The 14764-nt window shown below is 37.1% G+C and overlaps 1 protein-coding gene across 1 annotated transcript; it reads right to left on the bottom strand.

Annotated features, from left to right (window-relative positions):
- Positions 1-639: 639 nt before the first annotated feature.
- LOC140140675 (uncharacterized) lies at positions 640-14344 on the bottom strand. The gene is made up of 6 exons (XM_072162435.1): positions 14232-14344; positions 9416-9713; positions 8289-8344; positions 3328-3442; positions 1738-2007; positions 640-644 (listed from the first exon to the last, which is right to left on the bottom strand). Exons 2-6 carry the CDS (start codon positions 9690-9692, stop codon positions 640-642), a joined length of 723 nt encoding a protein of 240 aa, XP_072018536.1. The 5' UTR covers positions 9693-9713; positions 14232-14344.
- Between the last annotated feature and the right edge of the window lie 420 nt (positions 14345-14764).

The following is a 14764-nucleotide window of genomic DNA, read 5'->3' as shown; positions in this document are numbered from 1 at the left end:
TCACATAGTCTGGCCACTTTTAAATCTAATCTGAAAACCTATTTGTTTCCAAACTAAGTTTTTTATTTTTAATTAAGTTGTACATTTTACTGTAACCTAAGATGTAGTGTAAGTTGTACTTTTAAGATCATTGTAAAGCGCTTTGTTCATACTTATGCTAAGGCGCTATATAAATTCCTTTATTGTAATACCTTCTATAATATTCTCACCCATATAAGCCAATATCATAAAATTTAGGACTACTTCTTCATCAAATTCACTTATTTCACCACAAGCATACACCCCAAAACATAATGTATCAGTGTTGAAGGGTTAAAGGTTATACAAATGCAGACTTGGAATTTCAAATTCGGTAAAGGCGGGTCTCCCTCTCATCATGGTGACAGAAGATGGCTGACGATGATGACGAATGGAGCACCAAATATGGAGTATAATAGTATAAATTTGTATACAACAATGGAAGTAAAGGCTACTACAGAATATGTCAAAAAGAATGTTACCCAACATGAATGGCAAATTTAAGGTACAACCATGATCTATTACAATACACCAAATAATACAAATATCAATAATATAATATGCAACAAAATATACAGTATCAAAGTAAGAACTTTGGCATTGGGTAACATTATTTTTGAATCACCCTGTAGCATGATACCACACAATGAGTCACAGAAAAGCCATGCCAAGCATTTCAGATGAAGATAATCAAATACATTGTGAGTAACAAATTTTAAGTAAACTCAAAGTTTAATAGTCCCAATCATGGCAATCAAGAATATAAGTGCTATTCTTCATTTAGTTTTTGAATTATGAGCTTATTCAAATTTAAAAGGTTTAATGGCATATTTGTGACATGATCAAGGGGAATGAGTCCCATGTCAGCAATTTTTAATTAGAAGTTCTGGCAGTTTAGTATGTGGCATCCATAATGTTGAGTCGGGCTCTTTAAAAGAGCCATGTTGATTGCATACCTTTACTTCACCGCTACCCCAATCAGAGATGATAACATTATTATCTGATGTGACTGCAAGGAATCCAGGCCTACAGCCATATCTATCATCACAAACATTAAAACTTTCAATGTGTTTCCCATCACCTGTGTGTTTACTTATGTATTCCCCAACCCTATCACTAGCTACCAACAGATTACATTCTGCATCCACACAAATTCCCTCTAGCCATGCTTCATCATTCAGCGTGTTTATACTGAGCGTACGGCTTTTTGACCCGCTATTTTCCGGGCACAAAATACTGATCATAATCCGGCCACCGTTACCCAGCTTGTTTCTACTGAGACTAGAAAGCCGGGTCTCGCACGATGCACGGCATTTTTTTCCTGTAAACCGGAAGTACGGAAAACAGATTTCAACGAGCGCAAGGCATGACGGTTGTATCCTAAATTTAAATGTCTACGTATGGCAGCTCATGGCATAGGACCTAATCACAATTTAGTGTTTTCGTTAATCCAAATTGCATTAATTTACCAGTGGATCTAGTAATTGGCTATTATGATAATTAATTTACAGCCAAAATATAACCAACTCATTAACTATAAAGAACTAGGCCTAGACATCAAGTTCATGCTAGTCACACATGTGGCCAATGTATATAATATCAGAAAGAAGGAACCTACTACATTATAGGCCTAGTATAATGCCCCTACTATAATACAAATAGATTATCTACATTGTGACCTGGTTTGACAGCTAGACAACCAACTACCACAATACTTACCATCATCGGCATTTATATAATACTTGACATAAGCTGACCTGTCTGTTACATAATATTTACATGACAAGTAAACAACACAAGAGGGATTTTTTAGTTTTTGTGTATCATCAAGATTAAACCTGTACTTCCCTTGTACATTATAAACAAACACACATCCTGCACCTGTCACTGCTATATCCCCATTGCTCGCATTCAATACAATAACGCCCTTTGGGTGCCCCAATTTGTCTACATCTATTACCATCTCCTTCTCCCATTCACCACCAATATCTGTAACGAGTAAAAAAATATGCGTAGACTTGTAGTAATAATATTGTGATAAAATGATTGCATTTTATATAATTAATTAAAACATAACAATCAGCATGGATTCCACAGATGCTATTTTTGGGGTACGGAAATGCCGAAAACAGTTATCCATAATATTTTCACCATGCATTTTTCTTCAATGCATTTTTTTACTGAAGACCCAGAAGTTAAAACCATTGGCCAAATTTTACAAAAATGACCAAAATCATTTTTGGGGTATGTTTCACAGTTACATTTTAAAGTAACATGGTCATACCATAACATGTTCCAGTACTACTTTCATCTTGCTTAGGGACCACTCGCTTAAAAAAAAAAAAAAGCGCAGTGATTTATAGTGCGCTATGCACAGGCACAACGCCTAGACGTTGATCCACAACCTCAGCACACTTTACAGGTTGTCACTGACCACTATGGCCCCACATCATTCCATAAACCATTAAACAACAATTCAGGGACTTGCTGCTTCAAGAGCGCACACCATAGACATTCCACAAATAACCTTCGCAACCAGGATCAGCTCCCAGAGTTTCGTACGGGTTACAACGAGACAAATTAGCAGTAAGTTCCTTGTCCAGGGGAATTTCAAGCTAACTCAATTTTTCCGCGAGAGCATACTAGGCACCATCAGGGTTCGAACCCGCAACCTCTCGTACCATAGTCGAACGCCTTATCGATTGAGCTAACTTGACACCTATTAAATAGATGAGAGACATGATGTTCGTATTACTACCTTATACTACTGGTAACGTACTGGTTCTTTGAATATTAGTATAATTTTAATTATGACTGAACCAGTATGACACTGGTTCAGTCATTGAATAATTATAATAAACCTGCTTACAGAAAAAAAAACAAGATGACCAAGTTATTATATAAGAGTATGACATAACTAGAAGGCCCAAGGGACATACAAAGTACTATCCTATCAACTAAATGCGCTCTCACTATATAATATGTAAGAGCTATTTATGTGTCTATGGAGAGAGTCCAGGGGTCTGTTTCACTAAACTTTACAAAGCTTCGAAAATATCAAAATTGTAGCTTACGATGTATCCTAAGTTCCATTTCACTTAACTTACTACAAACAGAAAAGGATTTACTACAGGGACCCTTTGCAAAGTTACATCATGTTTACTTGATTAATGGATTAAAGTTTTGTGAAATGGATCCTTGCTGTTGCCAATGGCCTTTGCAGACAAGTTTTCCTGCTGTGTGAAGCACTGAAATAGTTCTCAAAATAATCAACTGGAGTTTTGGGTAATAATAAATATAATTTCTTACCATAAGGTAAATCTACATCAGATGAGTCACATGGTTTACTGGCCCCTTTCTTGTTCACAGCAAGATATTGCATGCCTGTTGTAACCTGAGACGAATCAGTGGATGTATCAGGAACCTGGAAAGCAAGCAAATATAAACAACTTTTAAAATAATCAGCATGAAACAAATTAAACTACAGTTTTTTTAAAAAGTTCTGAACAGAAACCCTAAACTTTAACAAATGTTGTTTCTGTAGTTGAAACAATATTTACAGATGTGAAGAGCTTGGTTCCAAACCATGTTAAGTCCACAAACACAATCATGCATGTTTCTGATTTACCTGTGCGATATTACAATGGGTTGTGATGCTATAGGTATAGTAATTTCAGTTGGATGTACCATTTCAAAGCAAACAGTGGATGATGCACAGTAACAATACTGTGTGAGGCCTTTGGTTCTTAAATGAGAACAATAGTCTGCATATTGTTAATAGCAGCATTGTTGTGGTAAATAATGGCTTGTTGATGGTACAACTCATTGTTGCTAATGTCAAACTTGTCAAAAGTAAATGTGGAACATGTGGCTGTGGACATGGTTTGGAAACAAGCTCTTCATATCCTCTCTACAGAATACCACAAGAATAAAAAAAACACCAACAGTTGGTGTGATAGGGGGGATAACTGTTATTGGTATGGGTAAGGGGGTGCTGAGAATCTGAAATTATAATGATAGGATTTTAGTCGATAGGATACTTCTATGAATATTCCTTGAGCCTTCTAGTTATCCCTTACCAAAGTGTCAGGCCTGAATTAAACCTGAATTCAGCTAGAAATCAGGCCTGAAATAATGACTAAATTCAGGCCTGATTCTAACCTGAATAAAAATTCCCTTTAAAGGGAAAGCCAGCTTCAATGCAGAAGATGCCTTGTAATTAGTTTGGGTGGTGGCATTTTTAGGATCACTCTTTTTATGATCCATCATGTTTCATGACAGTCCACCAAACCATCAATGATGAGAACATGCACACAGAAACAGCAAACCAAACAACTCCTATAACTTCCTGTCAATTAATTACTCCAAATTGTTCTGTCTTTTTGTCTTTTCTGCCTTTTAGGCTACCCTTAGCTCATTATTAATATAAAGAAATGCAGTTTTAGTTAATTGGCTAAAAACTGCCATCCTACTTGCCTTATACATGCACATTAATTTTATATTAATTCGCAATTTATACTTAATTATTAAGTATAAATTGCGAATATTTTACGGTATAATCTTGAGAAAACAAGTCAAGATAACAGCCTTGAAGAAGATTGCATATATAATAGATATTCTTCAAGGCTGTTATCTAGGCTTGTTTTGTCAAAATAACCTTATTTTTTAATCCATTTAATTGTAATTTCCCCTCAGAAATGGTGTCTCCTGTAGTGTAAAATGTGTAGAAACCCTCTGGCTTTGGGGCTTCGCCCCCTCAACCCCCACCAGGGGCCCTTAAGCGAGCCCCTGGACCCCCGGCCGTAGTCGCGAGTGCTACGCTCGCTCCGCTTCGCAAGTGTCCCTATTTCTAGTTTTCAAAAGTTGGCAGGTATGTTAATATAGCACATTATAAAATGTATAAAGACTGATATTGTTCAATTATAATAGGCCTACATGTATATAAATTATACCCATATCAAAAATAGGCCCTGAAATTGCATCAATTTTTCCGTTGAAAAGACAAAACTGATGTTTAAGATATAAATTATTTCATAAATGACATTTTGAGTCATTTTTATCCATAAAACGATACAGATTATAGGATATTTTTACTTTGACTTTTACGTCCATAAAGGTTTTAATCATGTTATCAATACACTCACATCTCATGCTGTGCTGATCTCCAGGAGGTCTCATGAATGTAAATCTAAGAACGCCTGATAACAAGGATTCTATAATTTTCTTTCGTTGATATGCTGTGGAAACTATTATAGGCCTGGCATGAACTTTTAATGTCATATTTCCTTCAAACCATAACTTTTGAAATTCTCACTCGTTTTCATTCGTTGAAACGGCAAAACATACTTTCTTTTTCTTACAAATCCAATAACAGGTCTATTATATATTTTCACCATAAAAAGTTATAAAGTAATTCAAACCAATGCTAGTACCCGTAATCTCTTTAGCAAACAAAGACGATCTCCGAATTAGATCATAGCCAGCTAACGCTGGCGAAAAGGGCCGAAATATTTAAATGAGATAAGCCAGAAATTTAATGTCAGGCCTGAAATTTTAGCCAGAAAAATTTAACCAGAAATAATAAGCCAGAATTTTAGCTAGAATTATTAAACAGAATTATTAGCCAGAAATATTAACCAGAAATGAAATCAGGCCTGATTCTAACCTGAAAAAGGGCCGAAATATTTAAATGAGATTAGCCAGAAATGTTAGGGCTGACATTTTAGCCAGAAAGATTTATACAGAAAAAATTAGCCAGAATTTTAGCTAGAATTATTAAACAGAATTATTAGCCAGAAATATTAACTAGAAATGAAATCAGGCCTGATTCTAACCTGAAAAAGGGCCGAAATATTTAAATGAGATTAGCCAGAAATTTTATAAGGCCTGAAATTTTAGGCAGAACAAATTAGCCAGAATTTTAGCTAGAATTATTAAACAGAATATTAGCCAGAAATATTAACCAGACTTCACTCTTCTCAACTTCAGCCTCATACATGTGTAGATTGAAATTCCCACAATTGCCATGATTAGCGTCATAGGGGCATGGGGGGCATGTGCCCCCAATCGATTGCAAAATTTAGAAAATCCGATAGGAAAATTGCCAAAAACAGCTTGTGCCCCCCCAATCAGACCCGGTGCCCCCAATCATGGTTGGTGCCCCCCCCATCGGATGACCCATGCTTCGCCACTGGAATACACTTTTATAGGATTGTGTTATCAGAACTTGCTGGATAACATCAGTTTATTTGAACTCCAAACCTGAAAGAAGTTTGATATTCACACTGTGCACTTGACCCTCTTTACAAATTAATGCTCTCCTTTCTCAAATGTTGGTCACAACCTTGTCAGTTTTGTTTTCAGTCTTTAACCATGTTAACCCAGGTGAAAAGTGTTACTGATGTTCTTGGGGTGTTATGAAGTGGGGAAGGGTTATTTGGAGAGTTCAAATATGGTGAGTTGTCATTTGGAGAGTTCTGATATGGCGAGTTGTCAATTGCAGAGTTCAACTATGGTGAGTCGTCATTTGGAGAGTTCCAAAGTGGCAATTTGTCACCTTGAGCATATTGGAAAAGTTTTGTTTGTATAGTTGGGATGTAGTGTGCTATGTCAATGTAATGGGAAGTTTCTATTTTGAAGTGAGGAGGGTAATTTAGAGAGTTCAAATATTCAGAGCTACCTTTAGCATATTGGAAGAGTTTATGTTTACAAAGCACATCCTAACGGTACTACACAACTCTCCCAATATGCAGAAGGTGACAACTCACCATATTTGAACTATCCAAATGACCCTTCCCCCACATTAAAGTACAAACATTCCCAAGACATCAACATGACATACCACATTGCAACTTTTACAAAATATAACTCACGGATATAACTCTTTCAATTCGGTGTAGGTGATAACTTGCTCATCCTGGTGCATTGAATTCTCCAAATGACCCTCCTCCCACTTCAAAGTACAAACACTCCCAATTTGTGCATCAACAGAACACACCACACCTCAAGTTTACCAAATACAACACTTCAAATTTGGTGAAGGTGAAAACTCACCACATTTAAACTCTCCAATGATCCTCCCCCCACTTCAAAGTAGAAACATCCCCAATATATCAACATTGCCCACCAAATCATCCCAACTTTAAAACCAATACAAACGTACCACTATGATGTGACAACCTTATTTGAACTCTCCCAATGACAACTCGCCATATTTGAACTCGCTAAATAACCCTCCCCGCTTCAAAGTACAACCTCCCCAAGACATCAGCAAAATTAACACCCCAACAACATAAATAACACATTTCACCTGGGTCAGCCAGCATCAACCTGCAGTATACCCACATATAATTATTTATAAATAAATGATACATATGCATAATGCATGCATGTCTGCTGAATTCAACAACCTTTCTAGGCAATGTGTCCTGGGGAAAAAGAATGACAAAATTCAGGCTTTGAAACTTACGAACAGCTGATCTTCTTTCCACAGACATAGCTGGTATGTTCCCCATCAACTACACAATGTTAAAAGACCCTAAAATACCCTTTAAACTGTTAATTTTTCAAAAAGTTGTGGCAGTTTCTGAGCCTTATCAGTAGCCTGCTTCCTTACAGTTGGTGACCTCTGACCTAATATCATGTGACCATAATTAGCCTGAAAAATAATTAGCCAGAATACCAAATCTGGCTAATATATAGCCATATTTTTGATTCTGGTTAATGTTTTAACCAGAATACAAAATCTGGCTAAATATCTTAGCCAGAAAACTTTTCAAGTTAAGATTTTAGCCTGAAATTGGATTCAGGTTATGATTTCTGTTTATTAAATAACCAGAATTGATATTCTGGTTAATTTGTTAACCAGAAATTGATATTCTGGTTAATTTATTGGTCTTAGAATAATTTCTGTTTAGATGCAGGCTAAATTAACCAGAATGTTTGGTAAGGGATGTCATGCTCTTATCTAATAACTTGTAGCTCCATTAAACTAATGTTGTTGTTTTTACTGTAGGTACATTAGATTTATTGTAATTATTCAATTTTCATGGTTTAAATGGATGAACAAAATGCAAAAAGACAGATTACACCATAATAAATTTAATACATTTTTGACCTAAGTCAACCACAATTATTTAGTGCCAAATGTTGAACTGGTACTACACATGTGGTAGCTACAACAGACAAACAGAATTCCTTTATTGAAGCACATCGGATGGCACCACTCAACATGTAGTTTGTTATAGTCACTAGTCATAACGAAAGCATACCTTATCAACAGGAGCACTCTTTGACGCTTTTCCTCCACTGGACTTATCCACAGATCCTGCAATAGATAAATGATAAAAGAAGCAGATTGAGTTGATTAGATTTTGTTTTGCAACATGATTAAGGACTACATATCACATACCGTATTTCCTCAAATAGTCCCCCCCCTCAAATAAACACCCTCCACCACTTTTTTCAACCAAGATGTTTCAAAAATGCCGATATTTTCATGCTAGTTTGTGTAGTAAGCTTACCAAGTTGCTCACATGGAAAATATCTTCCACAGGGGGAGTATGGATTGCAAATGGAATGAGAACAAATTAGGCAACTCCATTTGAATTTCATACACCCTTTGAGAAAGATTCGACCTGAATCTTTCACAGAGGGAGGGGGAGTTTCAAATTGAGCTGTCTAATGTGCTCATTCCTTTTGAAATTCATACTCCCCCTGTGGAAGATATTTCCAAAATTTTCCACAGGGGGAATATGGATTTTAAATGTAATAGCCCATTTGGTTCACTTCACTATAGCTTTAAGAGAAAAACAGACATTGCTTGCTCTTGATCACACTTTATGTTCTGCGTGCTAACCAAAGGCTTCAACATAAAAGTCCCAAGTTCTGAGATATTTTCTCAAAACATCAAGAGCTATCTTAAGAACCACTGAACCAATACTAGGCTTGTTTGTGCTCATTTTAATGCATTTATGCTGATTCCAAATATGGTCATGAAAAATTACAATTCTGAAATTTTTGAATTTTGAAAAAAAAAAAAAAAAACTTGTCGTTTGTAGTCGACACCCGCATGGAGAGCCTCAAAAGGTAAACAAATGCTGTTCTACTCTGAAAGCAATTGTAAAAGTAAAGCTTGCCTATAGGAATTATAAATGTTCTATTTAACCCCTGGACACTACTGGTCATCTAACAGCATTTCTAATTGGTTGATAACTTGAAATGCTCATTTCAATTGCCAATTATGACTAGGCTTTAAACTATTTATGGTCAACCTTGCATTTGCAGATGATCTTATTAATATCATTCTTGATTGGTTCAGAATTGGACACAACATTCATTTTGGCCAATCGGCAGGTAGTTATCATGGGGTTAAAAAGCAGTGTGCTTAAACACAAACCTGGATTAAAATTATGCTCTTCTTGAAGTTCCTTGACTTTTTGGTGTAAATCAGGTCGCTTTGCCTCTAGGTCTTCCATGATTATTTTATAGCTTGACAGAGGCATTCGGCGAAGGATATCCAGCAATTTCTCCACACGGAGATTTGATTCTTTACCTCGTACCACTTCTACATCTGCATCTGTTATTGCTCTTCGTGCTTTCAAGTCCGGTAATACATCTTCCAGATCTAGATAATCACACAGGAATTCAATGGATTCCAGGAGGATATCTTGCATTACACTCAAACTTGTAAATATCTGATGACAAAAAAAAAAGAATGACATTAAACACTAACTGGGAACACCATACAAAATTAAAATAACATAAAATATGCACCTGTTGTGAACATAGTATGATTTGCAGCAAAGAAGCGCACACCTTAGACATTCCACAATGCCTTCACAGCCAGGATCCCAGTGGGTTCAGTCTTCACTGACAATGTGTACGCATGATGGTTCCAATTAGGGGTACTTTTCAAGAAATGTCCGCGGAATTTTCGAGGACAAAATTGTTCGCGATTGTCCAAATTGGGGGTGTTTTGGAGCAAACTTGTCCTTGAAATGGAAAATAGGGTGTATTTCTAGGACTTTCGTCCGCGTTTTACCGCTACAGTTATTGTTATTGTCCTCATTTCCCCGTGAAATGGGGGGAAATTCAAAAGCGTCCTTGAAATGGTAAAATTAGGGGTATTTATTTCGGAAAAATGTCCTCGATTCCTCGTAATAAGGGGGTGAAATGAAAATGCATCCTCAAAATGATAAAAATAGGGGAGGTATTTAGGGGAAAATTTTCCTTGATTTCGCGCAAAATAGGGGGTAAAATTGCTGCAAATGTCCTTGATTCCCCATGAGTCATTTTCAAATCCTGGAACTGTCATACGTCCTACCTTTAAATACAAACTGAACCCACCGGGGCCAGGATCAGCTCACTGAGTTTTGTATGGGTTACAATTAAGGAGACAAATTTAGTTGAGAATTTCAAGCTAACTCAATTTTTACATGAGAGCGTACTAACCACTGCCAGATTCGTATTGCTGCTGTTCATAAAGGTACACAGCTGCCCAGCTACTTCATTGGTACTTTATTTACAGTGCCTGTGTGGGTACTCTACAGTACACACATTGGAAATTTAGAATCACATGTACAGGACTGGTACTGGAATGGTACTGCACTGGTACATACTCTAGACTAGCTACAAAATTGCTGGGCAGCAGTGTACCTGTAAACACTGAGCATGTGTGAGAATCAATTTTCTGCAAAAGTGATCGGGTATAAAATTCAGCTTGTCTGAGCCATACCTAACCATATCTGACAGAAGTTTGTGAACTTTGTGATTCTCAGCAGCGGGATTAGATGAAAGTGCCAATATTTGCAAGTATTCTGAAGGATCAGTAATAATTACCATATGCTTTATTTTAGTGTAAGTTGAAGTTTAGTGAGTTTGTGGTTCCGTACATGTACAAAAAAGATTTCAGGAAGCATAAAGCTGTGGATTGATTTGGTGTGTCACATGACGTATGACACACCAAGATTTGGTGTAGGTTTATTATTTTAAAGATAAGTTGTAAATACCTACTCCGCAATTGGTATAAAACAACTTGTGCCGACCCATCGATATATTCCCCACTAAATCCGCCCGAAACTCAAGATTTTGAACATTTTAAAAATCTGATCTCCTTATGGTAATGGTCCGAGACGGTCCGGATTGGTACGAGGTAATACTATAGTGAACATTGAACATTGAGATACATTGTATAAGCCGTTTCGCAATTTATACCGTACTGAAAATTGCAAAAGCGCATGCTCAGACATGAACTGCGACTCAAACAGAATCCCTATGTGTATCACATCCCAAGACTTGCGTAATGTACGGAAACACATTTTTGTGCACAACATTTTAGGCCTATAACAAAATTTATATTTTGTACAATTGTACAGCTATCGTTTCTACCCTATAACGTATAAAAGTTACCGGTACCTGTTATCAAAGTGTCCGCAAAAAAATGGTCATCGCAAGTATCTTTGATGCTGAAAACTAAGGATATTCACGCAGGGACAGGCCGAAAACCTTACCTCGATCGTAAAATCCAGCCCATGCATGTCATAAATAATTCATTAAATTCATTGTGTAAATGTCAGTGATTGTGTCCATGTATTGTTATCGCACCTGCGAGAGCAGTTGTCAAGCTGAATTTATACTCGATCGCTGGATCACCACGTGAATTCGCCTCTCGAAAACCTCAACAAGGTTGTTAAGCATCGAGCACGCCGACTGGCTTAGCAATTATCAAAGTAGTTTTGTAAACCATCAGGTTAGACGTACTTTACTGGCGGGTCACATGGGGGTCACATTAATTAATACGGTACCGTAAAAGGCCATCGCGTTCACTGATTGGCTTACGATTGGAATGAATGGTTTTTGCAACCAATCAGAAAACGGGTTATGTGGCGCCCGTCGGAAATTTTGCACACGTCCATGATGTCATGACCCAGTGCCACGAGGCTTCGCTTTTCTGCGAAAGCGAGCGAGTGGAATAAAGTCAGTTTCACACCTGTGATTTATGAAGCGCATCCACAGCGCATTTGACAGATCATTGTGAAATTTGCAATTCTGAGCAACGGGATTCCATGAAATTGACAATTATGTAAGTTATTCTGCAGGATCGGTAACAGCTGGTCTGCTTTATTTGAAGTGCATATTGAAGTTTGTAAGTTTGTGACTTCGCATGTTTATATGTGCAATAGATATTATAGGAAGCTTAAATTGGCAGGCTGTCATGCAATTTATAGGTATGCTAGGTGAATTCAAATTTGCCATCAAACTGCATCATATCAACCAACTCGCTCGCTTCGTTCTGCTACTCAATTTCTTCTGGACCCGCCTCGTCGTATTGCAACATCTTACTATGGTGAGCGGGCCTTCTCCACTTCTGCACCCAAGCTTTGGAATGGCTTGCCACAGTCCATCAGGAAAGCCACGTCTCTTGCCATCTTCAAAAAACACTTGAAAACTCATCTCTTTAATAATCCAATTGTGTAGTTTGTTTATGCCACTTGCCAAGTTATTTATCTTTGATTATATTGAGTGAGATGCCGACCATCAGATTAATTTCTGTTTGCTCGTTCCTTTTTCGTGTTTGCTTGGGTTTTTTTTTTCGCGGTCCGCATCTCACTCGTTGCAATATCTGCTGATTATTTGGTCTGATGTGTTTTTATGATATTCGTTACCGGGATTTTCCCATGGTTTTAAAGTGCTTCTTGTTATTATAACTGCTTTGCTTTTTTATGTGTACTTAAGACTTTTGGGTGCAGGTCACTCTTTTATTGTACTTTTTAAGATTTATCTTTGTAAATTTTCATTGCGTATCGATTTTATTTTGTATTTATGTAAAGCGCCTAGAGGCCTTTTTGGCATTGGGCGCTATATGAAACGCCTTATTATTATTATTATTATTATTTTTATATATCAAATTAAAGCCCTTGAGTAAACAAAGCCAGAACTGAAAACCTTTTTTTCATAGCACTTTCCATAGCAAAGTTACATCTTGTCAAAGATTGACATTCATCAAAAAGATTCAGCTAGCAAAATTCCCCAAAACGGCATTTCAGGGGTGTTTCTAGATCTTAGTCTCATTATGATAGCAGCTTTTTTTAATGGAACTGCTATCAAAATCCCTCTAAAATTCCATGTGCGATTGTCTTATCACCATAAAAAAAATCATATATTTGGGTCAAGTGAAGTATAGAAAACATTTTATGTAGGTTTCCTTGACCAGCCTGTTCTTTTAAATTTCTATGTAAAATATGTATTGAGTTCTAGGCGAATTTGGTTGACTAGCAAATGTGTTAACTAAGGTTTGCCTGGCATACCTACAATTTATCCGTGTCTTCCAAAAAAAAATTCATTGATGTTCTGGACATGTCACACCGGAAGTGTACACCCATCGAATGTGTGTCATCGGCCCTCAGACACACACACACGGGCATAGAGTTCTGCAGCAGCATGTTTTGTTGACATTAAATACTGTTTACTTCATTTGACAGTAACTAATCCATAAATTTGACAACTCAAATACAAAGGATATAAGTTGGCAATCTTAATGTTATGCAATCAAGTTTACAACACTGTCAGCTACTGTCAGTCTTACAATGAGCAGAAGTCACTGACCAACCAACCAACCATGCCATTCAAGTAACAATATTGATTATCTCAAGTGGCCTGCTGCAATTGACCAGAAATGAACTGTATGATTTTCCTGTTATTTTGTAATAACAAAACCATGTTTTCCTTGATTTTGGTATGAAAATGAGCAAATAGAATTTAATGTCTTGTCAATTTGGAGTTATTAAGGACAACTAAAACTGATATTAGGTAAGTGTTATCTGTCTGGAATCTGTATTGCCTGTTCTGAGGGAATTAATGCAAAGTAAACAAAACCAACCATGGCTGATGTGGACATTGTGTAGTGTTTTTCAGTACCCTGTTTTCCATGGGTGACTGTAGGAACCCATGGATTCGATCCATGTACCGGAAGTGTGACATGACCTCGCTGGACATACAGAATCCCCAGGATTTTTTGTGTCTGTTACAACCAATTTTAAACGATCACAATCAATACAGCTAGTATATGTAAGTATTGAGAAGACATGGACCAAAGAATGTGATAAACACAAGTAATGCAAAATTCGGCAGGGTTGTAACTTGTTAAGCTTAAATTTGCTTTATAATTCATGGCATAAAACCTGATCAACAATTCATATGTAGTCCATACTTACCAACTAATTTAGAGATTACTTTCTTCCGTCATCTCGTATGCTGCATCTGTGGTGAGCCTTTCTAAAATTCGTAAACAACAATTTACTGATCAAAACCTGTGTACTGGGTACCCACTGCAGAGTGCAGATTTTTATTAGCATATGAGCTGCTAATACGCGTTATTTATTACGAATAGCCTGTAGGATAAGTCCCACCTGTGATTGGCTAAGAGTAGTTTCGAGCCCAGACTGCGCTAGGCTTCCACCATTTGTCCACAGCAAGTAAAGTTAGTCCATACAGGACCAACGCAATATGTAGCACTATTATCAACGCCGTCAGGCGTTGGTCCTATAGATTGGTGCTCTACCCCAGCAGCGCAATCGAATTACCATAAGCAGTGACCTGAACCAACCCAGTTAATGACAACGTAATAACTCCAAATATGGTTGGTAACCACGCCCATCATTTAACCGCATCTGTTATGTAACTGGGACGAGTACGCTCTATTCATCTCAATCGATTGATTTTGAGATTGCATGGATCAAAACACTTC

This window comes from Amphiura filiformis, chromosome 2 (assembly GCF_039555335.1).
Source record: "Amphiura filiformis chromosome 2, Afil_fr2py, whole genome shotgun sequence".
NCBI lineage: Eukaryota > Metazoa > Echinodermata > Ophiuroidea > Amphilepidida > Amphiuridae > Amphiura > Amphiura filiformis.
The sequence above is the reverse complement of the archived record's forward strand: the minus strand, read 5'-3'. Positions and strand labels throughout refer to the sequence as shown.

Excerpts from the sequence above, each read along its gene's own strand:
- LOC140140675 (XM_072162435.1), bottom strand. The coding sequence starts at position 9,692 with ATGCAAGATATCCTCCTGGAATCCATTGAATTCCTGTGTGATTATCTA. Across the intron at positions 3,443-8,288 it reads AGAGTGCTCCTGTTGATAAG|GTTCCTGATACATCCACTGA; the intron begins GTATGCTTTCGT and ends CTTGCTTTCCAG. Across the intron at positions 2,008-3,327 it reads TGATGTAGATTTACCTTATG|ATATTGGTGGTGAATGGGAG; the intron begins GTAAGAAATTAT and ends TACTCGTTACAG.